The sequence below is a fragment of the Patagioenas fasciata genome, chromosome 5, assembly GCF_037038585.1.
Source record: "Patagioenas fasciata isolate bPatFas1 chromosome 5, bPatFas1.hap1, whole genome shotgun sequence".
In the NCBI taxonomy this organism is placed as follows: domain Eukaryota; kingdom Metazoa; phylum Chordata; class Aves; order Columbiformes; family Columbidae; genus Patagioenas; species Patagioenas fasciata.
The window spans coordinates 67581630-67605547 of NC_092524.1; the positions used below are offsets into that span (position 1 = coordinate 67581630).

The window sequence follows — 23918 nt, forward strand, 5'->3', positions numbered from 1 at the left end:
AAGGGGTCTGGCGTGGCTACTGAGAGCCTTTTGGTCTCTGCTCTTTGCTGTCTCTGCAGCCTGGGCTTCTGTGATGCCAAAGCATCTTCTGCCTGGCCACCTCACAGGACTTCTCCTGCTGCTGTACTTGCTGGACTCTTTTTGGGGTGTACTCGATCACTCAGCACTGAAAACCTCCTTGAATTGGTGGTGCTCCACATGTCAGCAATGCATTGACTGTCATTCCCGTGTGCCCTCTGCACTGGGCAAACCGGATCATTTTAGTTTTAAGAGCCGTAACACCGTTAACGTGTAACTAATTTCCTTTTTCCTTCCCTTTTGCTCTTCAGAAATGCCATTCTCGTGAGTGTGCAAGAGACCTACAGAACTGTAATGTCTAACCCTACATGGAGTAGCAGCTCTCTGAAGGTACCACCCTTTTTTAACTACATGGCTTCGTTATAGGCTGGGTTAATGATGCACTGATCTTTGCTTCAAAGCTTGAAGAACCATCTCTTACATAATGCTGTCCCTTCCAAAAGGGTGACAGCGCTGTGACATTTGGATCTCTGGTTTCCAGAAAAAACATCATGCAGCCCAACCTTTGTTCTGGGGTGCCAAGGGGCCATCCCTGGTACTCTGGGAATCATCTCTTGCGGGTCTGGTGTTGCCTTAGGAACAGATGGTGGTTTCTATTCAGGGAGCTGAGCTAAGCGTTCTTCATACTTGGTGGCCATCCTGGGAAACATATTGCCCTTCTTTTTAGTGATGCAGTGATTGCCTGTCTCTCTTTCTTGACGAGAGGCTTCTAGCCGTATTTATGAAGAATACCATGATAAAGTACAGTTGCACTTCAGCGTTTAGGTCGAAATGTCGCGGTTGTTTGTGCTGCATTAAGCAGCTCTCAGGCGTTGGCTTGTTCCGCTGTCTGATCCCGCAGTGATGCCATAATACTGAATTTTGGACTGCCGTGTACGTTACCACGGCAACAGACTGATGTCACAGGCTCAAGGACATGACTTCAGCGTATGATCATGCAGAGGCACGATCAGATTTGTGAAGGAGAAAGCTGACTAATGCGCATCTCAAAAGCAAACAAGGGGAATGCAGGGTTACAGCTGACCAAGCAAGGTGCTTCGGTGTGAAATTTCCCCTCTCTGAGGGGCTGATGGTGTTTTTAGGACAGGAACAGTCGTCGTGATGAGCTTCTCTTTACTGTGGATAAGCAGAAATCTTGCAGGTATCCTGTATCTTTTAAACAGGTGGTGTTCTGGGGTGGGGACACTTGCTCTCTGGTTTCAGAGCTTTGGAAGGGCACTTTTCTGGTTTAATTTTAAAGAACTTCTCGGTGGTCTTATAAGCATGCTGAGAACACTTTGACTCGCTTAATGTTGTTCAAACAGTTTAATTGGTTTTCCAAAGCTTTTATTTTATCCATAACATTGGAAGGTGAAAGGGGAGCTCTGCATCTGCATTATGGTCACATTTTCCTATATCCTATTAGCAGATTCCAAGATTGTTTAATGTGATCTCCACCCATTTCATTTGGCTGCAACCTTTGCTCCCATGAAAACAAGGCTGATTGTTCTGAATTGCTGTGTGTATGTGCTTTGGCACGGCATGAAGGTACCTATAATAACACAACCATTGTCTGGAAAAAAAAGCAGTTTGCAGTAATAACTACAAATAAAAGGGTGCAGTACTGGGGCAAGACAGATAATGGTCGTTTTCCCACCCATTACGTCCAGCAGATTCTCAACACGATCACCCCTCGGTGTGACAGGGATGTGGGCTTTAATGTAGGATGTGAATATTGGGAATAAGGGACTGAAATATTTGCATGTTGTTCCAAGTTTCTCTTTCCTGGACACGGTTCCATTGCTCATATCTACGGATGGGGAGACTGAATGACTTTTGCACAATGCGGTATTTTATTTGCATGCTGTGAGCAGTTTAACAAGTGTGTGTGCTAAATGAAGCATTCCCACTTTCAGTTCGCAGCTGACGCACCCTTAAAATTGAAAGAGAAAGAAGTGCATTTAGGTTGAACAGTGGGGTTTTGAGGGGTGACATTGTGCTGGGTGTTTGAGCGGATGGTCGGTCCTGCCAAGCCTGAATGTTAACATGAAATGCAGTGGGATTCAGCAAAAGAGTAAAAACCCCAACCAAACTAACTCCTTTGTGCCAAAGTGATTTTTGCACGTTGTGGAATAAGAACACGAGATTGGGAAATAACGTGATTGTTTTAAATGTTCGGTGTGGCAGGAATCGAGGATATTTAGCGGCAACTGGCATTTCTTACAGGAGTTGGGTTGCCTCCCAGGACAGGAAGCTGTAGAGTGTTAAAAAAAGAGGCAGGGAAGGAGTTTTAACAACCCCCTCTCTAAATCAGGATGCTTGAATTTGTTGCTTGGCCTTGAGCTGAAAGGGCTGGAAGCTCCGCAAAATTCCGCGATTCACGCTGCTCGGCAGCAAAGACGATAATGGGGACGGACTCTGAAGAAGGCTGAGAAAGAGAGGCTTTGTGATACAGCAAAGGGGAAGGAAGTCTGGAGAAGTTAGAAAAGGAACAGATGTTTTCGGAGGTGGGGAAAAACTTAACTATCCGTGTAGTTCGCTCTTGCAGCGGAGCCAGCAGAAGGAACTTGATACCAAACAAAAGTAGGCACACCCAGCACTGAGCACAGGGATCCTGGAAAGCTGCTCTCTGGTGCCGCGATGCTTTTCTGGTAGACAAACACGTTCTATGTGGACAGAAGAGAATGATAAAAGCACTTGTGAGTTTGTGCAAGGGTCCGTTTTAAAGAGCTTGGAGCTGTTTGATGCTTCTTGTTAACAACAATAAAAAACCCCACAAAACATAATGGATGTATAAAGTGATACGCAGAGCAGGAAGCCAAGAGGGATGTCGTTCCCTGAGAAGGCAATAATGACAGAAGATGCATTAAAAGAGAGGGCGAGGTTGCTTGTAGGGTGTGTTTATGGGCTGTGATGACTGGAAGTGCGATAAAGCAGATTGCTGATCCTGTGTATCAAAGTACAAGGGGCAATGATTTTTCAAGTTGTTGAAACTTGCATCCAAAAGAAAAAATATATATATATATTTTGCTCTTACTAATAGATTAATCCACTGTAATTGACTGTGAAATAAACCCGAGGGAATTTTCCCATCTGTATGTGCTGCACAGCCTCTTTGTCTACTTGGCAACTGCACCTTCAGATAATTAAAAGTTGGTTTTTAAATCCGCTCTTCTTTCAACTGTTATTTTTTTGCATCTCTGTGTCTTCTCGCTAAAGTGTAGAAACCAAGATAATGTGGTTTTAGGAAAGGAAAGCTGGAGATGAATATTTTTAAAAAGGCAAAAACTACAAAACTGTGTGGATATGTGAGGCTTTTAACATGCACATCACTATTGCACTTTCCCAGTCCGGTGTGGAAAAACCTGAAGTTCACTTTGACTTTCTAAAATCTCCTGCCGCTTGCCCCCCTTAAAATCAATAACCAAACCTCCGTGGCTGCTTTTGCTTAGGAAGCGGTTGTAATTACCCCGAAATTACAGGAGTTGTTCAGCTCGGGGATCCTCTGGTTTCAGCACATAGTTTCATCGCTCTGTAGTGTTTTGAGAGGCCGAAGGGTGGGATGCAGCTACAATGAGTTTCCAGATTCCTAACAGCATGAGGGACTGTTTTTAATAGTGATGATAAAAACAGCTATTCCCAGTTGGGGGTTAGTCAGTGATACAATTATCAGAGCTATGAAATAGTGCAGGGATGGCTCAGAATGGAAAAACTTAAGGCCTGAAACTGATTTTCTTGAGGGAGCCGTTTGAGACTGTTTCCTGCGAGCTCATGGAGAATTAGGAAGAGATGGTAAATGGTGAGAACTCGGGGGCTTGGCGATTACTTTGGTAATTTAGTTTTCAGGTTAGCGAACTGCACTGGCTTTGGGGAGGGGGGGTTGGTAGCAATTTGGTGATGAAACCCAGCGTGGAGCTGGCGTGTTGCATTTGTCACATTATGGTCTTGAGCACAATAAAGTAACAATCCCTAGCTCAAAATCTGATTTACTGAAACCCTCCTTTTTAAAACATCCTTATTTTCTGCTTGGTTTCTTGTTAATTTGGTGGTCCTTATTCATATTTTTGATGTTTTCTCCAAGAGGAGGAAGCCCTAAAAACAGAATATCAATTGCACTGGGGGGAGCAGTGGGAAATACTGAGTTAGACAGCAATACATATATTTTCCCTTCTGTGTTTTGCTTATAAAGCTTTTTTTGTATTAATAACTCTAGAAGTAGCATGAAACAAACCCGAGTCTGATGCGTTCAGATGAACTATTAGGAAAGTTCAGACTAAAATGATCATTAATCTGGAAAGCATTGCACCAGAATTATTTTGGGTGTTCTGTTGTGGCTCCGTGCTACCGAATTTTGAAAATGAAAGATGGAAAAGATTTGCAGCAAAAGTTCTCACGGTTAAAAAAGCATTAGAGCATGCAGAAGCCGTCCCGTTCTGAAACGTAGGTGCTGTTTTGGGGGCTTTGTTCTTGAAAGAATGAATTATAGCAGAATTCGTGCTATGTTGGGAATTTCTGCAAATTTAATGGTGTTAGTTGCTAGGCATATCAACTACGAAGCTCTGGAAATGTAAGACTATTTTTTGCTTTAAGTAACTTATTAATGGAAGAAAAAGAATCTTAAAAAAGGTAGCCAAAAAAAGATGGAAGATCCATAGAGTTGATGGGTTTCAAAATTAGCTTAGATTTTAAACAATCTTTTGAAACAGTAGTGCAAAAATATAATTATGTAATGCTGTTTTCTACCTAGCAAAAATCCAAGCTAGTTCAGAAGACGTTCTGTGTATGATGTTCTTGTAAGAATTGGTATAAACCCCAGCAGATATTTTGGCTGGACAAGATTTTAGTGTTTGCTCTGCTGTCCTCTGTCTTCCCCTTGGGCAATGAATCCGCAGCGTGTCCCTGGTCGCACACCAGTGCTTTCGGGTGTTCTGCTTCGAGTCTCATCTGCATCCCTGTGTTATTCCTTCTGTCCCTGGTTTGGATTTCTTTATTTTGCTGGCTGTCCCATTTCCTCGCCACGCATGTGTGTAGAATCATAGAATCACAGAATGGTTTGGGTTGAAGGGACCTAAAGCTCATGGAGCTGACATGGATGCCCAAGCTCAAATTTACATGGGAATGGTCAGATTTTAGTCAAATTACTGCTCCATCTGATGTTATCCAGGGTACAGAGTACGGACGGGAGGTTGGTGGAGCTTTGAGAAGGGCTGGAGTGAATGTGGTGGGGAAATGAGCCGAAGGCCATGGGAACGAGGTCCTGCTGCTTGGCCAGCTCTGGTTGCTGGTGCCTGGAGGTGGTCTGAGGAGGTTTTGGTGTGTAAGGAGACACAGGAGCCTCCCCACTATATTCCAACTGTCTCGGCTTTGTTGCTATTAGGTTAGAGAAGATCAGATTTGTGCAAAGTTATTAGAGCTTGTGATCATCAAACAGAGGGGAAGCTGAGCACCCAAGGTTTCACAAGGCAAGTGACATCTGTGGTGGCTCCTGCAGCCTCTTACTGCAGGTGGGAAGGCCAAAATGCAGTTGAGCAGGACTTGGAGAATGTCATATAATAGAATCATAGAATTACGGCCTGGTTTGTGTTGGAAAGGACCTTCCCAGCTGATCCAGTGCTCCCCATAAGCAGGGACATCTTGACCAGCTCAGGTTGCTCAGAGCCCCGTCCAGCCTGGCCTGGGATGTCTCCAGGGATGGTTCATCCACCACCTCTCTGCCCAACCTGGGCCAGGCTCTCGCCACCCTCAGGGCCAACAATTTCTTCCTCATGTCCACGACCTCACACTGCAGACCTGGAGCAGTTGGAGAGATGGCAGCACCATGCACATCAGTATGCAAAAAAATACGCTGCTGGATTGAAATGATGGCACCTCATCCTGTTTGTATCGAGAAAATATCTCCGGCACCCTGACAAATTAATCTCCTAATGAAGAGTGATGATCGGCAGCCTTTGATATGCAGTCTAATTGAAAATGTTTGATTATTGTGTGTGGTGTCGCTTAATGACAGAGTCAGAATAACTTTAATCCCTTTAGGTTTTGTGACAAGGTGTGTGGTGAATTGTCCTTCACCACCAGCCAAACGCCCACCCAGCCGCTCGCTCGCTCCCTCTCCTCAGTGACACAGGGTGACAATGGGCTTAGAAGGATTTGGAGTCAAGATAAAGTCAGGGCAAAACACAAACATTAATTTACTACCAGTTAAAGTAGATGTAGGCAGTGAGAGACAAAAAAATAGACGTTAATCCAACACCTTTTCTCACCCTTTTGGCTACGGGGGAACACCTGCCTTGGCTCAAAGCATTTCTAGCCTTTTGCTCTGGGATCTTGGCAGGTTTTGCTGCCTATTCTCTGGGATTTTTTGGGGTCTTTTTTGTCCTTTTTTAAGAAATACATTTCCCCAGGAGTGCCAGTCACTTGGGTGGAGGGTTTTGCTGTGGCCTGCGCTGGGTCATGGTGGAGCCAACTGGAAAGGATCTGGGACCACTGTGACCTCCTCCCATAGTGGCCACGTTGGACCTGACACTAATTAGTGATTTTAATTGTTATTATTTACTACATTTTTTTTGTCTTAGATACCACTGGCAAGACCAGTGGATCCAAAGCTTGTTGAGAGGCTGTGGGTGGTGGTGTGTCTTGTTTCTTTGTGGGTGGGTTGTTTTTAGCTGCTCTTAATGAACCTGTTCTCTTGCAAATTTTCTCTCCTCAGGAGATGTAATGATGCACTTTATTGTAAAATGGTCCGTGAAAAATAGTTTGAGCTTCCTTCTGCATGAAATCCGTCCTGAAGTTGGGTGTACTTGGTATAACTCTGCCTAACTTCGCAGAGCACAATTTTTGGTAAACTTCTGACATAGAAATTGAAGAGTTCAGCATTTTTACATTATCCTTACAAGACGAAAGATGGTTTTCTGTGAAAGCCTGACATGGGGGCATCAGCAGTATCCTTGTTTAAACCAAAAATTTGGAAGGATTTAAGAATTTGCAGACCCTTAGGAAAAATTGGAAGCTGTAGAGATGCCTGGTGGAAATTGTAACCTGTCAGCTCTGCCGTGGATGGGTGGAATGAATCCATGTGGACAAAACTATGTCGTTCTGCTTTGAGTCTTGTTTTTGTGTGTGTGTGTTTGTTTGTGCCTGGCTTTTGTTGGGAAAGTATCCACAGCGCTATAGAGAAATCTATAACATATAGACCAGTTATAGCCATATATAATTCAGTGAACGAAGTTTCAGAGCTGATAAATTTGGTGTTTAACACTGGGTCATCTGCTGTGGTGTTTTCCTTATTGGCGAAGTTCTGAAGAAGGACTTGTATGTATTATATACTGGATATTTAGAAGTTGGCTGTAGGTTTGCTCTTGTACTTTAGAAACGATTTATAAATATTTTACAGAAGGATGTACAGAAACAGTTACTACTGTGCATTGTGTGCCATGGTGCAGGGAGACTTCTTGCCTATATTGCGTCAATTATGAGCTTTTTGGGTTCCTGTTGACATTTTACTTCGCCAGAATATGCCCATAAAATAGCCAGTGCCATGCCGGCGTACACAAAGATACACTTGTAATCAGAAGAGTATCATAAATGAATTTATTTTCACTGTGTTATAAGAGCTGCCACAAACCAGGCCAATTTAATTTTAAACGTTGGAGTGGATCGTTATGCCGGGCTGTTGGATCGCTAACAAACTATTACGGGCTAACTAGTGAGTAATTAGTGTCAGGCGGGCCGTGTGATGGTCAATTTATTAGCTGTCCTAGCAAAAATGAATCTGCCAAAGTGAGTCAAGTGGGCCTTTCCAGCCAGGACCCCAAACTTCCACAGGCGAAACAGGGTGATGAAATTATCGTTGACAATCCTGATGTGCCACGTCAGTGCCGTTATAATAATCAGCATCTTCTTTAGCAAACTAACATTGCGTTCTCGAAAAAGACGCGATTCTTCTTGCTGGTTTTAACTGGCTTTCTCTAAAGTGGGACAGGCTGGGTCTCTGTTGCCGTTCAGGCTGATTTCTTTCCTGTAGGCTGATTTCTGTCTCTGGTGTTCATCCTAAAACTCCCATTTAATGTCACTTCTGCATCTCGCAGTTGTTCTTTGCGTGAACAGGAGCCATCCGAAGAGACCTCAGCCCCACAAATGAGGGCACAACGTCTCCAGAGCTCCGGGAGCGCTCCTCGACTATTTTTGGAACCGGCCCTATTGCTTCTATAATAGGAAGGCTTCTGGAAGCTTTCTCCTTCCCCTTGCCCCAAGAAAGTCGCCTTTCAGCCGAGCTTTTTGTTCATTCAGCATCTTCATAGCAAAAGAAATGTGGTTTTATACACTAAATAACCCAGACATGGATTGATGTTGTGCCCTTGGGTGCGCAGTGTTACCGTGAGTATCTCTACTCGCACCCCAAGGACACAGCTGCCGTGTCTCTGCTCGGGGGTGTTCGGCTCCCCCCTATTTATCATTCGGGGCACACCATAGATTATGTGGCGACAAGAAGTGCCAAAGTAGGTGGCAGCTTTCTAGAAAGCAGAGTAACGTGTGATCTGGGTGCTGCAGCAACATTAGCGAGCGAGGGATTTGCTGGTTTTGTTTTCCTCTTGGATCAAGCAGAGAACAGATCTAATGAGCCAGTTCTTAACTTCTTCCCAGTTGAGCAACAGATGATGTCCTTACCCAAATTGTGCAAGACAGCTGCAACCTTTCAGGAATAGTTAAACAAGGGAAACACTTGTGATATTATTGTTTTCCAATATGGAAATACAGGGCTAACAAGGCACAGCAGAGCTTTTTCCCTTTTGAGATTTTTCTTTCAAGGGGAGAGCAGACAACCAACCACCTCTGGGAGAGAGAAATCACGACAGCTGCACATTTGAAACCTTTCGTTCTTTATTGACGCGATGTTGGAAGGAAGACAAATCCTCCCGGCTGTTTGGTGACAGCAAAGAGTCAAACGTTGCCTTGGAGCCCTACCTGCTTGTTTCCCCGCTTCCAAAACACTCTGTATTTATAAGTTGGGGAATGACCTGTTAGGGAGCAGTGTAGCGGATAGGGACCTGGGGGTCCTGGGGACAACAGGGTGACCATGAGCCAGCACTGGGCCCTTGTGGCCAGGAAGGCCAATGGTACCTGGGGTGGGTTAGAAAGGGGTGGTCAGTAGGTCAGAGAGGTTTTCCTGCCCCTCTGCTCTGCCCTGATGAGACCACACCTGGAATATTGTGTCCAGTTGTGGCCTCTCAGTTCCAGAAGGACAGGGAACTGCTGGAGAGAGTCCAGCGCAGCCACCAAGATGCTGAAGGGAGTGGAGCATCTCCCGTGTGAGGAAAGGCTGGGGGAGCTGGGGCTCTGAAGCTTGGAGGAGAGTGAGGGGGGACCTCATTAATGTTTACAGAAATATAAAGGGTGAGTGTCAGGAGGATGGAGCCAGGCTCTTCTTGGTGACAACCAATGGTAGAACAAGGGGCAGTGGGTACAAACTGGAACACAAGAGGTTCCACTTAAATTTGAGAAGAAACTTGTTCCTGGTGAGGGTGTCAGAGCCTGGCCCAGGCTGCCCAGGGAGGTTGTGGAGTCTCCTTCTGTGCAGCCATTCAAACCCGCCTGGACACCTTCCTGTGGAACCTCAGCTGGGTGTTCCTGCTCCATGGGGGGATTGCACTGGATGAGCTTTCCAGGTCCCTTCCAACTCCTGACAGTCTGGGATTCTGTGTGCACAGTGTGCATTCAAAGCTGTTCCTTTCCACTGTCTTGAGAGAAGTTAAACCCCACGTGTGGCAGAGACCTTTCCCAGCATGATTCAGCGTGTGGATTTGAGACAGCGGAGTCCAGTCTGAATCCTGAAAACCTTGTCCCACTGGCTCTGCTGGTGCCTGCCAGGTGCAGGGGTCAGTGGGTTCAGGGAACTGACCTCTTCTGGGTTAATTTTCTCCTAATTCAACACCTTGAGCCACTTCAGATGAGAAGGTGTGAAAGCTGTGGGAGGAAGAGATGGAAGAACCCATCACGGCAGGAGTTAGCGATGGAAATGGCCATGCGTCTGCACGATGTTTTGGAGCGTCCATGTGCTCCCTGCTGACATGGATGCCCAAGCTCAAATTTACACGGGAATGGGCAGATTTTAGTCAAATTACTGCTCCATCTGATGTTATCCAGGGTACAGAGTACGGACGGGAGGTTGGTGGAACTTTGAGAAGGGCTGGAGTGAATGTGGTGGGGAAATGAGCCGAGGGCCATGGGAACAAGGTCCTGCTGCTTGACCAGCTCTGGTTGCTGGTGCCTGGAGGTGGTCTGAGGAGGTTTTGGTGTGCGAGGAGACACAGGAGCCTCCCCACTGTATTCCAACTGTCTTGGCTGTGTTGCTATTAGGTTAGAGAAGATCAGATCTGTGCAAAGTTCTTAAAGCTTGTGATTATCAAATGGAGGGGAAGCTGAGCACCCAAGGTTTCACAAGGCAAGTGACATCTGTGGTGGCTCCTGCAGCCTCTTACTGCAGGTGGGAAGGCCAAAATGCAGTTGAGCAGGACTTGGAGAATGTCATATAATAGAATCATAGAATTACGGCCTGGTTTGTGTTGGAAAGGACCTTCCCAGCTGATCCAGTGCTCCCCATGAGCAGGGACATCTTGACCAGCTCAGGTTGCTCAGAGCCCCGTCCAGCCTGGCCTGGGATGTCTCCAGGGATGGTTCATCCCCCACCTCTCTGGCCAACCTGGGCCAGGCTCTCACCACACTCAGGACCAACAATTTCTTCCTCATGTCCAGCCTGAATCTCCCTCCTTTAGTTTAAAACCATCACCCCTTGTCCTGTCACAACAGGCCCTGCTAAAAAGTCTGTCGCCGTCTTTCTTATCTGTCCCTTTTAAGTATGGAAAGGCCACAATCAGGTCTCTCCGACCTCTCCTCATCTTATTGTAGATACTAATCCTTGCATCTCTTACTGCTTTTAAGTTGGATACAGTTTCTTTACTAAATATCTATTTCCAGGTGAGGGTTTGTTGCCAGCTGCAGGTGAGTGGAACACGAAGGTGAGGTCACTCGGCAACTCTTTAGTTCAAATGTGCTTGTTTTCTCTTATTTTGCCTAAGAATGTTCTAATAAATAAAGATGTAAAACCTAGCTGGTGAACTTAGTGTTATAAGGTAGTTCTTTAGTGTTTAAAATAGGTAAATGTTACAGAAAGAACAGTTAAAGAAAGGTTTGTGTTCCTACCGGTGTCTAAGAGGCGGAGTATGAAGACCTGGTGCGTCATCTCATGGTCTGACCTGCTGTGGGTCACTGGTTCTTACCACACAGCGGGAATGTTGGGATTAGGGCAAGATTTCTGGGAAAGCCTCTCGCTCTGGAGACTCTGGTGTCGTTAGAGGTGTCAGAATTGCGTGCCTGGTGAAATACGCCTTTAGAGACAAGTATCGTGTCCTCAGCTGAGATGCAGGGTAGTGAACAGGCAACTCTGTTATTGCAAGAAAAAATCAAAAAACCCACATGCAGATCTCTTTTATAAGGCCTCAGTGCTGGCTTTTTTTTTTTTTTAATGAGGATTATTTGTCCCTTATAAAGACTTTTTTTGGTGTTAACTGTTCCGAGGTCCCCTCTGAAATATTTGCCATTGTTTTCTTCTGCATCCTGAGCTCTCTGATGCGCTTTGAGGGGTGACCTCATTAATGGTTATAAATATGTAAAGGGTGAGTGTCAGGAGGATGGAGCCAGGCTCTTCTCAGTGACAACCAATGGTAGGACAAGGGGTAATGGGTGCAAACGGGAACACAAGAGGTTCCACTTAAATATGAGAAGAAACTTCTTCATGGTGAGGGTGGCAGAGCCTGGCCCAGGCTGCCCAGGGAGGTTGTGGAGTCTCCTTCTCTGTAGACACTCAAACCCATCTGGACACCTTCCTGTGGAACCTCAGCTGTGGGTGTTCCTGCTCCAGCAGGGGGATTGCACTGGATGAGCTTTCCAGGTCCCTTCCAACCCCTGACATTCTGGGATTCTTTGCCTGGCTGATCGCATGCGATGGCCCCACCGAGCATCCCAAAGCCACCCATGCCTGGAGCTCTGATGGCCAAACGTGGTTCTACCAGCAGTGCGGTTGCTGCTCAGAACCAGTCCCAAGGCCACAACCTCCTTCCTAGAAAGCAGATTTTCTGAACAGATGTGCCCATCCTTTGTGCTCGTTTGTAGCAGTTACTACTGGTTTAAAACACTTGCTCTTGCAGTAAAGCTTTAGCTATTAGAATATCTGAAGCTGTAGTGTATTGCTGCACAGCTGAAGAGACCTTAACCCCCCCTCATCCACCCCAGTTGACTTAAAATGTTTGTTTTCCTAAACCACATCAGCGTTCATAACTTGATGATAAGATGGGGAGTTTTGTGGGACCATTCAGCAACCTGTCCGTTGCTGGGAAGACGTGATACTGCTGCCAAAATCAAAGCCCTTCCCACATCTTATGCATAAAGGCGTGTGTTGGGGGTGGTTTCAGGAAGGGAGAGCAACACGAGTAGGTTTTTAACTTCCTCTTCTGTTTTGTTTCCTCTGTGTATCTGCATTTCAGTTTTCGGGCTGTACCCAGCTCTGTGCAGAACTAACAAATCAGCCGAAGCACCTACTGATAAGGATCAGCCTTGGTAAAGAAACACACTGTGGTAGTTAAAAAGCAGTAAGTATCTTTCTGCTAGCTCAGATGCTGATTTTTTTTCTTCTTTCCTTTTTTTTTTTGTTTAATTCACAAGCACAGCTTTTTACTACTTACACAGTGGGAATTTGTCTGTAGCTCGCTGGCATTAATAGTCTATTTTAGCTCTTTTCTATAGCCCAGCAGCTCGAGGAGGAGAAAAAGCGAGCTTTGTGTGGATCTGCGCCATCTGAACTTCTCTGTGTCTGTTTTGTCAGCTTTTACTTTCCTCTAGTAGGTGCTACTCCCTTCTTAAACTCATGATACCCCCCCGTACGATTTCTGTGCTTGGACTGGGGCTGTCCCTGCCCTGAATGTGTTTTCTTGATGGTTTTATTTCTTAAGCTCTTTATGGCAACCAAGGTATCTTTAGGTTTCATTTTTATTTGCCTGGCTTTTTATTGTTTCCTTCTCAATCGATCTGCAGGGCTGGGAGAAAACGTCTGGTGTTCCTAACTGGGAATACACGGAGTTTTAGCTGTTGAGAAAGTGGCTGGTGTTGTTGAAATGGTATGGTTGCATTTATTTGGGTGTGGATATAATCGTGTTTCTGCGATACGGTTCCTGCTGAGTCTGAAATGCTGGTGTCAGTAAAGCCAGAAGGAGAAGCCAGACAAAAGCTTGGATAAAAGTCAGATACTCAGTGCCTCTTACTGATGGTTCATGGAAAAGTAATGATTTTGTGTTTAACTTCTGGTTTTTGTAGAGCACTAAGCAAATGCTTTTTTTCTCTGAATTACTGCTTGTGAATATATATATTTCACAGCCCATAAGACAGCAGCAATGGCTCATTTTTGTGCCTAGGTTTCACTCTTGCAGGTGGATTCTTGTTGTAGGCTCCAGACAGTCTAATGGAAATGGTGTTTAGTTACAAAGCTTTGATTTCTGCTGCTGTTATGGAGTTCCTGGAGTAGAGGACATACTGTCATCCTTCATCTTCTCCATCCAGCATGTTCCTTTGCCTTGTGTAGAGCCCAATAGAGATCTCTCCATGAAGACCGGAATGTGTTTATATAGTATTTTATACATTATTTTAGGCTCCCGCTTACTCAAGTGTAGGCGAATGATTAACCTCTCATTCACCATCGCTAGAGGAACCGTGAAATCGCCGTAGCGATGACATCAAGTCAGCTGGATCTAAACCAGTTTCTGTTTTCCCTGCCTGGAAAGTCATCCCTCATCACTTTCTCAGCAAGCGTGGCTACCAAGTTAGAGCCGGCTTTCCAGGCTGGGAGTGGTTGGTGGCAGCGCGGAGTTGTAAACCGCGTCGATCAAGTGCTGATTAACTATAGGTAGGTGCTCTTTTGTCTGGGGGTTTTTTTCTCTGGCAGGTGTTGCAAAAGGATTGATGAGAGAGGCTCCGTCTCTGCCAGAGCTTGGCTGCTGGTGAGGACAGACCTGCTGTGCTCTGGAAGTGCTGCTGTTGGAACAGGGCAGTGGTAGGAACATAGTGCAAAAGAAAAGAACAACCTGCTCTGCTAAATCACAGGTCCCCTGGGGTCGCAGCTCTGGAGTTAGCATCTTCAAATGACATTCTTTTATTACAGCATCATTGTGCGGGGTCCTCCCCAGAGGAAGCAAAACAATCTTTAAAACAATCCACTGGCAACTCAGGCTCGAGTATTTTGAGTTTTTCCAGGGCTCTTTTGCTGTGTCACTTTTTCCTTTCGCGTTCCAACTCGAAGGTTGTTGTTCTTTCGCCGTCAAAGCGCCAGTAATAGCGTCTGCTCCAAGGACAAGGCGTCGAAGGCAGCAACCCAGTGCGAACGAGAGATACTGCAGGACGGTTTTGTTTTGCTGAAATCTGCTGCCTTATCTGCGTGTGATGCAAAGACAGAGCAGTTTTCACAAGGCTTGGAGGCCGCGCGGCGGCATGTTTTTCGTCCTTTATGAAACCCGCCGTGCTATTTTGATTAGAACGCTAACGTAACCCCTGGCAGCGCCGAATCTTAACTGCGAGCAGCGATTTCCCCCCAAAACTTGATGCGGTGCTAACAAACAGAAGGATCTTGCGTGTCCTGTTTGCGCAGAGCTCAGGGGGCAGCGCTGGAGGTGCCGAGGCAGCGCCGCGGTTGTATATAAGGTGAAGATGCATTGTATGTGCAGGCAGGCTGTTGTGTTTTAATGGTGTTGAGAAACTCCAGCTGCAATAATGGCGTGATCACGTTAAGTTCTTTCATTTTTATATCTATATGTATCTTGTATATTTCTATATAACGCTCATATATATATATATATATATAAAACTCATATATATTTATTTTTTGTCTCTTGGGAAAGAATCCTCGTCCTGCTCGTCAACCGCTGATGTACTCGATGGTGATTTTCTGATGTACTCGATGGTGATTTTCTGATGTGGCTCCTGTTTGCTCAGTCTCCAGGCGGCAGAGACGCGGCGAAGCCCATGGGGAAGCCGTGCGCGTAGCGAGGATGGACTGGCTGTGACGGCTGTGCCTTAGCTGGAGAGGTGGTTACCATGAAGAGTTCCTGCAGAGCTGGTCTCCACAGGGAACCGCTGAATTCCACGTCCTCCACCTTCCATCAAGTCAAACGGTACGAGCGGAGCGGCCGGTCTGCCTGTAGTTAAGTGTTGAGCACCGATTTAGCCTCCTCCTCACTCAAATGGTCTGAATTCTTACTTAAGTTGTAGCGGCTTAAGAGGAGAAATGTTCTTTGACATTTTAATTTGATAATGACAACTGCAGATTCACTACAGCTGGTACTTACTTGGAGAAATCTTGGGGTTTTTTAGCAACAGCTGTTAATTTGGGAACATGACTTTTACTTTAAGCTTAATTGGGGAATGACTTGTCATAGGAGACTCCAAAACATCCAGTCAGCTTAAAGCAAGTGGAAGTGCTGGCAATCGTTGTTGCGGTTTGTCTTACTCTGGAGTAAGTAATTAGATTAGTTTAAGCTCAGATTTTGCATTGCTCACTCCTGTGTCTCTTATTAAGCAGAAATGCACGATTGATTTCAAACCCTTGTGCTTATGTGACAATTAAGTGAACGCCTCTCACTGTGTCTCATTATAGGAACACCGTACAGAACAACTTGTCCTTATGCAAATGCAAGAACATGCCAGTTTGAGTTCAAGCTACTTGAAAATATATGTATTTTTTCTTCTTTTTCTGAAACCAAGACTCTTGAACTTCCTCAATGTGGAGGAAGAGAGCCAGCTTTCTGGTTTCCAAAAGCCGTGTGGGTTTCAAGCAAGCTTTCAGCTTTGTTCTTTGTGGTTGTGTAGACAGCGTATACTTGCTCTTTTAGTCTCAAGGTAATTTAATGCTGGAAGAGACTTCCTGGGTCACTCAGCTCCTTCCTTTCCCAAGCAGTATCTTTTGTAAACTTAGTCCAGCCTAAAAACAGTTACATCTTTTTTTTTATCTGCTCCTGTAGATTAATCCATTACTGAAGATGACAGATCTGGCTGTGCGATTAGGAACCTTCTTTTGATTTCCAGACTGAATATTTGTGCCAGTCGATATACTCGTTTGAGCTCGTGTTCCTTTTTGTTCCTTCTGCATAAGCACCTTGTCTTGTTTGCAGTGCTTTACCTCTTTTGCTGGCCCTCTTCACCTTCCCCTGTGGTTTTGCTGTGCTAAGTGACCCAAGTGTTATCCAGTAGCTTCTTGAACAACAACTGCTGTCGTTGTCGTTCTCGGGGTGGATGAATGTCCTCTGAGTCAGGTCTGAAAGCGTGTGCAGATCTGGCAGGAGGGGTTTTGCTGCTGCCTTGAATGCATCATGAATCACCTCCCCTTAATTCTGTTCCATGGACATGTCTTTGGTGGCCAATGCACCTTTCTTAGGCACCTCCAAAACTTCCTGCTGTTCAGCTTGCTGCTGCATCACCAGCTGGCTTTTTAAACTCTCCTAAATTTCTGATATCCATCCTTTGTGCCCCTACTGTTTTGGAAACGCCTTCATTTCTGGGGGAGCACCTGTAGCATTAGTGTTGAGGTCATTCCCGACAAAGTGAGGTGTTCCCAAGGCTGATTCTTGAGGCACGTCTCTGGTTTCCAGGCTTGTATTCTCTTATTCAGCATCACCTGGGGCCGTCTGCTGCTAAGCCAGCTCCTTTGTCTGTTTTCCCCTTCCTCTGCCAATCTGTCTTAACCAGTAAATCTCCTTGTGCCTTCTCAAGTCAATGTCAGTAAGATGTAGTACATTTGTCTCAAAAGATCACTTCTTTGAGAACCTTCAGGTTAGTCTGGCCTATTGAACTATTCCCTTTTTCCCTTTTTTCTTGCTGTTTCCTTCTTTGCTTGCAAAGCACCTTTATATGAAAGTCAGACTGACAGGCTGTTGTCTCTTCTCTTTCTCCCCTGCAGTGCCACCTCCAATGTGCCACATGTTTTATTAACTCGTGCCTTAACGAGCTTTATAAATCCTGCTTTTTGGCTGGCAGTTCGTGAGCCTGTCTGTTTTGGATTCTAAAACCGAGACTAGCCAATCCTTGCAATTTTCATGAAACTTTTTAATCCTCCCCCTATCAGTGTTCTTGTTCAAATTAACCCCTGGGCTTCTGCCCTCATGATCACCCGTACAACCCGTCTTCAAACATGATGCACAATCCAATCTGGTAGTTTGAGCTGTACCTAGAGCGCTCCTAATCTCTGCCCTGACCTTGCTTGCAGTCCTGTTTATCTCTCTGTCCTTTCTCACAAACTGAAGAGCCTTTTACTCTTTGTTTTTCAATATCTTTACAGTGGCTTAACACCGGATGAGTTCTCACGTTTATTCCTAGACTTTTTGATCTTTAAGATACAAGTTTCCAAGCGATGTGACCCGATGACTTGGAACCTGTCTCTGCTTCTTGTATCCTTCATGAACCAGTTCCTTTTGGTCTTGAGTTTCAAAAAACCAACCTGACAACTTGCTTTCAGATCTACTCTTGCTTATTCTTTCTTTTGAACTCTGAATCTCTAACGATAGTGCAATCCAAGGTTAATTTGTACAACCTTTCATGTGTTCTCATTATGCACGTACAAAAAATAAAGACTAAATAGCATCGCTTTGTGTTGGTTCGTTAACCGCTTGAAGGAATTTGTTGTGCTGTGATATTAAAAAAGCTCTTGGTCCCCTGGCAGGTATTAAATTAGAAAATGAATGGTAAATTGAGAAAGATAAAACATTTCTAGATGGAAACATGTCACCTATCTGTGCTGCTCTGGGCAGCTTTCAGCAGAAACTCTATAAAACCACCAGTTTGGGTTTCTGTGATTTCTTCTCATTTTAGCCCATTCCACCCCAGGCATGTGTGCGATCCCCTCATCTTTGAGCTACATGTTTCTGGAGCAGCTTATAACCCTGAATGCCAAATCTCTCACTTTATTTCATTCCCTTCTGCTTTATGTCATCCCTGTGTCATCTGTAGTACGGTTGGGAAGCGGGGAGCACGGGTTTGAGCTTCCTTAAGCTCGACAAAGAATTGTTTCTGTGTCACTCGCTTCACCATGGGTGCTTTGGTACTAAAGACTGGCAAAACACTTTCTAAATTTTTACCCAGGAAAAAGTAGCTGAGGATACTGTGCTTTATGCTGAAGGATGTAATGTGTGTGCATTTGCTTAAAAATGTGTTCCGAACTTCATATGGGAGGGAGCCCTCAAGCTGGATTAGTCTGTGCTTTGGGCTTGCATGTGTGGCCGGTCACCTGAAACCTCTGCTGGGTGAAGATGGTGGGTTTTACATGACGGATTTTATAGCTGCTCCTGTGTGCACAGCTGTGTTTTGATGTCTTCTCCCCGAAAGTCAGGTTATTTGAACACCCGACGTGGGTGAACAAGCCACCAGGGATCCCATGTTAAGAGTTAGGTGTCTACTTTGCATTTAACTCCTCAGCTCTTCTGGGCTTGTCCTGCTGCCCCCAGCCCGGCTGCTGGAGTGCAGAGCAACACGTCAGCACTCTGGTACCTTCTGTTTGCCCTCCGGTCCTGTGATAATCCTCACTTGCCCATTGATTGATGCAAAAGGCAGTTGGGAGATGTCCTGTGCTGGGAGGACAGGCTGAGAAAGTTGGGGTGTTCAGCTGCAGAAGAGAGAAGCTCCAGGGAGACCTTATTGTGGCCTTTCAGTGCTTAAAAGGGGTCGATAAGAAAGATGGGGACAGACTTTCGAGCAGGACCTGTTGTGATAGGACAAGGGGTGATGGTTTTAAACTAAAGGAGGGAGATTCAGGCTGGACATGAGGAAGAAACTGTTGGCCCTGAGGGTGGTGAGAGCCTGGCCCAGGTTGGCCAGAGAGGTGGTGGCTGAACCATCCCTGGAGACATCCCAGGCCAGGCTGGACGGGGTCTGAGCAACCTGAGCTGGTGAAGATGTCCCTGCTCATGGCAGGGGTGGCACTGGGGGAGCTTTGAAGGTCCCTTCAACCCAAACCATTCTGTGTATCAGGAACAGTTGCTTTAATGCGAAGTTATTGCTTCAAGGGAGTGAGTTTTCTAGAAATCAGATGCCTGAAGTGGAACCCGCCCCTGCTCTGGAGCATCTCGCTTCCCAACCCGCCTTTCCCTGATCTGGACACTTGCCACGCGCCCGAACAAGCTCCAGTGAGCGGCATCGTCCATCCCAACTGCTCGGCCGGGACTTTCCCGCCCCGGCAGAATCCCTGGAATGCCTTTGAAGCAGCTCCCCGTCTGCGTCGCCTCGTCCCGGCAGCGCGAAGGGGATGGAAACAGCACTGGAGACTGAGCCCAAAGGACCCACCAGCGCCTTCCAGAAATAACAAGTGGTTGCCCATAGTTTAATTTGCATTTAGTACTCAGTCCTTCGTAATTATCGGTGTTCTTTACAGAGGAGTTAAGCTCTGTGGACAGAGAACTGGGATGCAAGGGAAGAGGAATGCCTTGCCAGAGGTTATGCTTGGTGTGGGTTTTTATTGTTGTTGGATATTTTTTTCCCCTTTTTTATATTTGTTTTTTGCTTCTGCTTTGTGTTAGTATGTCCTGAGGGTTTTTACAGAGTTGTAGTTGGCACTGCGTGTGCAGTCAGCAACGCTCGGAAATTTTGCCGACTGGAGTTCGTGTTTACAAAAAGAAATCCACAGGAAACTTCGGGGTTTCGATTGAATTTTTCGCCTTAATAAAACCTTCCGGTCACTCGGCCAGAAAACTGTTGTTTGAGCAGATTATGCTCGTTGTTGTTGTTGAGATCTTCTGTCTTCACAGGGCATTGCGAGAGTCCCTGGCCCAGCAAGGGGCATCTGGGCTCTCTGTGGACCTTAGAAAGGAGCTAGGAAAATTGAGCCTTTTCTACCAGTTTTTCCTCCAGCTTTGGAGTTTCCACTAAAGCAAATATGTTTGGGTTTTTTTAAGCTGCTGTGATTTCCAAGGGAAAAATTTAATGAAATATAACAAGGGCAAATGTAGAGTCTTGTATCTGGGTAGGAACAACCCCAGGTTCCAGTACAAGTTGGGAAATGACCTATTAGAGAGCAGTGTAGGGGAAAGGGACCTGGGGGTCCTGGGGACAGCAGGGTGACCATGAGCCAGCACTGGGCCCTTGTGGCCAGGAAGGCCAATGGTACCTGGGGTGGGTTAGAAGGGGGTGGTCAGTAGGTCAGAGAGGTTCTCCTGCCCCTCTGCTCTGCCCTGGGGAGACCACACCTGGAATCTTGTGTCCAGTTGTGGCCCCTCAGTTCCAGAAGGACAGGGAACTGCTGGAGAGAGTCCAGCGCAGCCACCAAGATGCTGAAGGGAGTGGAGCATCTCCCGTGTGAGGAAAGGCTGAGGGAACTGGGGCTCTTTAGTTTGAAGGAGACTGAGGGGTGACCTTATTAATGTTTATAAATATACAAAGGGTGAGTGTCAAGGGGTAATGGGTTTAAGCTGGAACACAGGAGGTTCCACTTAAACTTGAGAAGAAACTTGTTCCTGGTGAGTGTGGCAGAGCCTGGCCCAGGCTGCCCAGGGAGGTTGTGGAGTCTCCTTCTCTGCAGCCATTCAAACCCGCCTGGACACCTTCCTGTGGAACCTCAGCTGGGTGTTCCTGCTCCATGGGGGGATTGCACTGGATGAGCTTTCCAGGTCCCTTCCAACCCCTCACATTCTGGGATTCTGTGATTTATGAGATATAAAAATACAGAAGGATGCAGAAAGATTCTGACCAGCTTGGCTAAATAGCTTATGGGTCTTCAGGGCAAGGAAGCGTACATGCATGTCCACACATGAAAACACATGTTTCTATATCAATCCCATGTAGCAACTAACTTGATAAAACTGTAGTGGAAACAAGCCGTAGTTACGACTTGTAAAATTGTCGGTGTAATTCCAGAAGTGTAAGTATCCTGTTTTTCAGACACGGCTGATTAGGAACAGAAAAAAATGGCCCTTTTTATTTTGTTAGCTTAAGGACGGAATAACAGTATAAAGGCAGCACGCTGGTTGTTTCAGTGCTGATCGTTCCTGGCAGAATTATCTCTTATCAGCAATTCAAAACCGCACGTTTGGGACTGAAAACCTTTTCATGCTTTACTCTGTGAACTTCTGAAGAGTCGTTGTCTCTCAAGATAAAATTAGAAAGCTTGATAACTTCAAGGGTGGAGGAAAAGCAAACAGAATCATTCTGGAATGGTATCATAGGGAATTGTCAGTGACTTCACCTTTTAACAGCTATTTTTGGTGGGTTTAAATATTTAAAACTTACCTGGAGCTGCCACGATTCTCTGCTTGCCAGTGCTGCAGTGTTGCAGAAATAAATGAGTCTGTGGGTTGGACTGGGCTCTGGTTCATCTTCAAAGCCATTTCTGCTGGGAAGCCTCCTTCTAATTCTAGGAGCTAGCAATGAAATGTGCTGCTGACGTGCAGGGAAGAAGTGAAGTTTGCCTGAAAGTTCGTTCTTAATGTTCACAGCAAAGTGTGTGGGGGGGCTCATTTGTATCCAAGTGACACCTTCAGGTAAGGTCCATTGCTAACATCTCGTTTAAATGGACGTTCTCTTCACTGCCCAAAAACCGGGAGGCGGGTGGCACCGTGATTCAGCTGGTCAGGTTAGAAATGCTCTTGAGAGCTGTCTGGAGTTATTAATTAAAGGTTTTCTTCAAATCTGGATCCATTAAAACAAGTGCAGCGAACTGAACGCTGAATTCAAATGAGGCAATTATTCTGGCAGGAAAACTTCTGACTAAGGCATAATTTTGTTATGTAAATTATAACTTTTCAACCTTAAATGGTATTGTTGGCTGAGCCAGAGACTAACTGAAACATAGGAGGAAATATAACCTTAAACAAGAAATCCGTGCGAGGTGAGGCAGAACTCTCCCCTTTGTCTTTCTCCAGAGACCAGAAATAGCTGGGAGCAGCTGAACCGACTTTGCTGGCTGAACGTGTCCTCAGCGCGCTGGGGTAACCAGTTTGGTCCTGTTCTCCTTCACATAATGCCTGGTCTGACCTTCGTTTGCAACTTCTCTTTAATGAAGGGTGTTGAACCGATTGTCGTGCCGGATTCCTGAAAACAGCTCCAAGAAAGCCTGTTAAAAACACGTTCAGCTCATCTTTCAAACACCCAGCCATGAAAACTCGTGAATGAAATCGAATCTTCTGCTCTTAGCTCATGAAATTTCAACATGCGGAGTTGTGTAGTTAATTGTATTCACCTCTTCTCCCTGGGATACAGTGGTGGGCAACCATTGGAGCTTTTATTTGATCTGAAAAGCGCAGCTCCGAAATTCCCCTCTGGATAGGGATGGGAGGTGTAGGCACTGTTCTCTGCAGTTGTTCACCTGATGCTCTTCTAGGCCGGGCTCTGGTCTGAATACATTGGTGGCTGGACCCTGCTCAGCTCTAAAGTGAAGCTGAGGTGAGACAAACTCTATTTTCTGTACTTAAAAGGGGCCTGTAAGATGGGGACAGACTTTTTAGCAGGGCCTGTTATGATAGGACAAGGGGTGATGGTTCTAAACTAAAGGAGGGAGATTCAGGCTGAACATGAGGAAGAAATTGTTGCCCTGAGGGTGGTGAGAGCCTGGCCCAGGTTGGCCAGAGAGGTGGTGGCTGAACCATCCCTGGAGACATCCCAGGCCAGGCTGGACGGGGCTCTGAGCAACCTGAGCTGGTGAAGATGTCCCTGCTCATGGCAGGGGGGGCACTGGGGGAGCTGGAAGGTCCCTTCAACCCAAACCATTCTGTGATTCTATGGAAAAAGAGGTTGAAACAAGCTACAGCAGCCTTGCTTTCCCATTCTCTATTATTCATCTGTTGCAGCACCCTGAAGTTCTATTTTTATCAGGTCATTTTAGGTTTTAGCATCCAACTGAGGAGGCAAACAGAACAGCTCTGTTGCGTTTTGCAGAGGAGACTAAATTGGGAGGTGACCCAGTTCCAACAAGAGCTGGAATCAGCAGCAGAAGACGTGGGGAGAGAATTAACCCAGGGACTGGGTAGATGTGTCTGTGGTAACAGGAGCTGTTATCCCCACACTCTGTAGGTGATGGGTAGGTGGTTTTGGCACTGTCTTGTTGCAAGAATAAGGTGATGATCTCCCTATAAAATCAGGAGGGGAGAGAACAAAACTGCATCCTTTGCAGTATCTGCCTTCTGGCCTTCAAAGCGCTGCAGGGGTCCAAGGGGGACCCCAAGGTTCTATGCACACTCTTAGGAAGGTGGACTGAGCCCCTTTCTCTCGATGTACTGCCCCAAAACCTCTCTCCCCACACTTGTCACCCATCCCCTCGCTCTAATTTCTAAGGCCAGAAAGAGGAGCAGAAACCTGTGTGGTGCCAGCAGCTGGACCTGGAGCATCTTCCTTCCCAAGCGTCCCGTGCTGGCTCCGCTGCTCCCAGGCCCAGGTCTGGGCTCCCCAGTTTAAGAAGGACGAGGAATTACTGGAGAGAGTCCATGGGAGGGACACAAAGATGCTGATGGATCTGGAGCATCTTTGTGATGAGGAGACACTGAGAGAGCTGGGGCTGTTCAGCTGGAGAAGAGAAGCTGAGAGGGATCTGATCAATGGGATCAATATCTCAGGGTGGGTGTCAGAGGATGGACCAGACTGTTCAGTGGTGCCCAACACCAGGGTGAGGGACAACGGGCACAGACTGAAACACAGGAGGTTCCATCTGAACATGAGGAGAAACTTCTTTGCTGGGAGGTGCCAGAGCCTGGCCCAGGCTGCCCAGAGCGGGTGTGGAGTCTCCTTCTCTGAGACATTCAAACCCGCCTGGACCCACCTGTGTGATCTGCTCTGTGACCCTGCTTGAGCACGGG

At 46.1% G+C, this 23918-nt stretch overlaps 1 protein-coding gene across 8 annotated transcripts in view; it reads left to right on the forward strand.

The window, feature by feature from the left end:
* The window catches only part of FBXO34 (F-box protein 34), a 43863-nt gene that overhangs the window by 13210 nt on the left and 6735 nt on the right, over window positions 1-23918 (forward strand). For 4 of the 8 annotated variants that reach the window (XM_065839898.2, XM_065839897.2, XM_065839899.2 and 1 more), the window contains exons 2-3: window positions 330-408; window positions 15088-15266. In XM_065839898.2, the coding sequence (XP_065695970.1) occupies window positions 15190-15266 (77 nt within the window). In that variant the 5' untranslated portion in view covers window positions 330-408; window positions 15088-15189. Of the gene's footprint in view, window positions 1-329; window positions 409-1087; window positions 1220-12593; window positions 12699-15087; window positions 15267-23918 lie in introns of those variants that run through there. The other 4 variants (XM_071809802.1, XM_071809803.1, XM_071809804.1 and 1 more) reach the window with 4 other exon arrangements.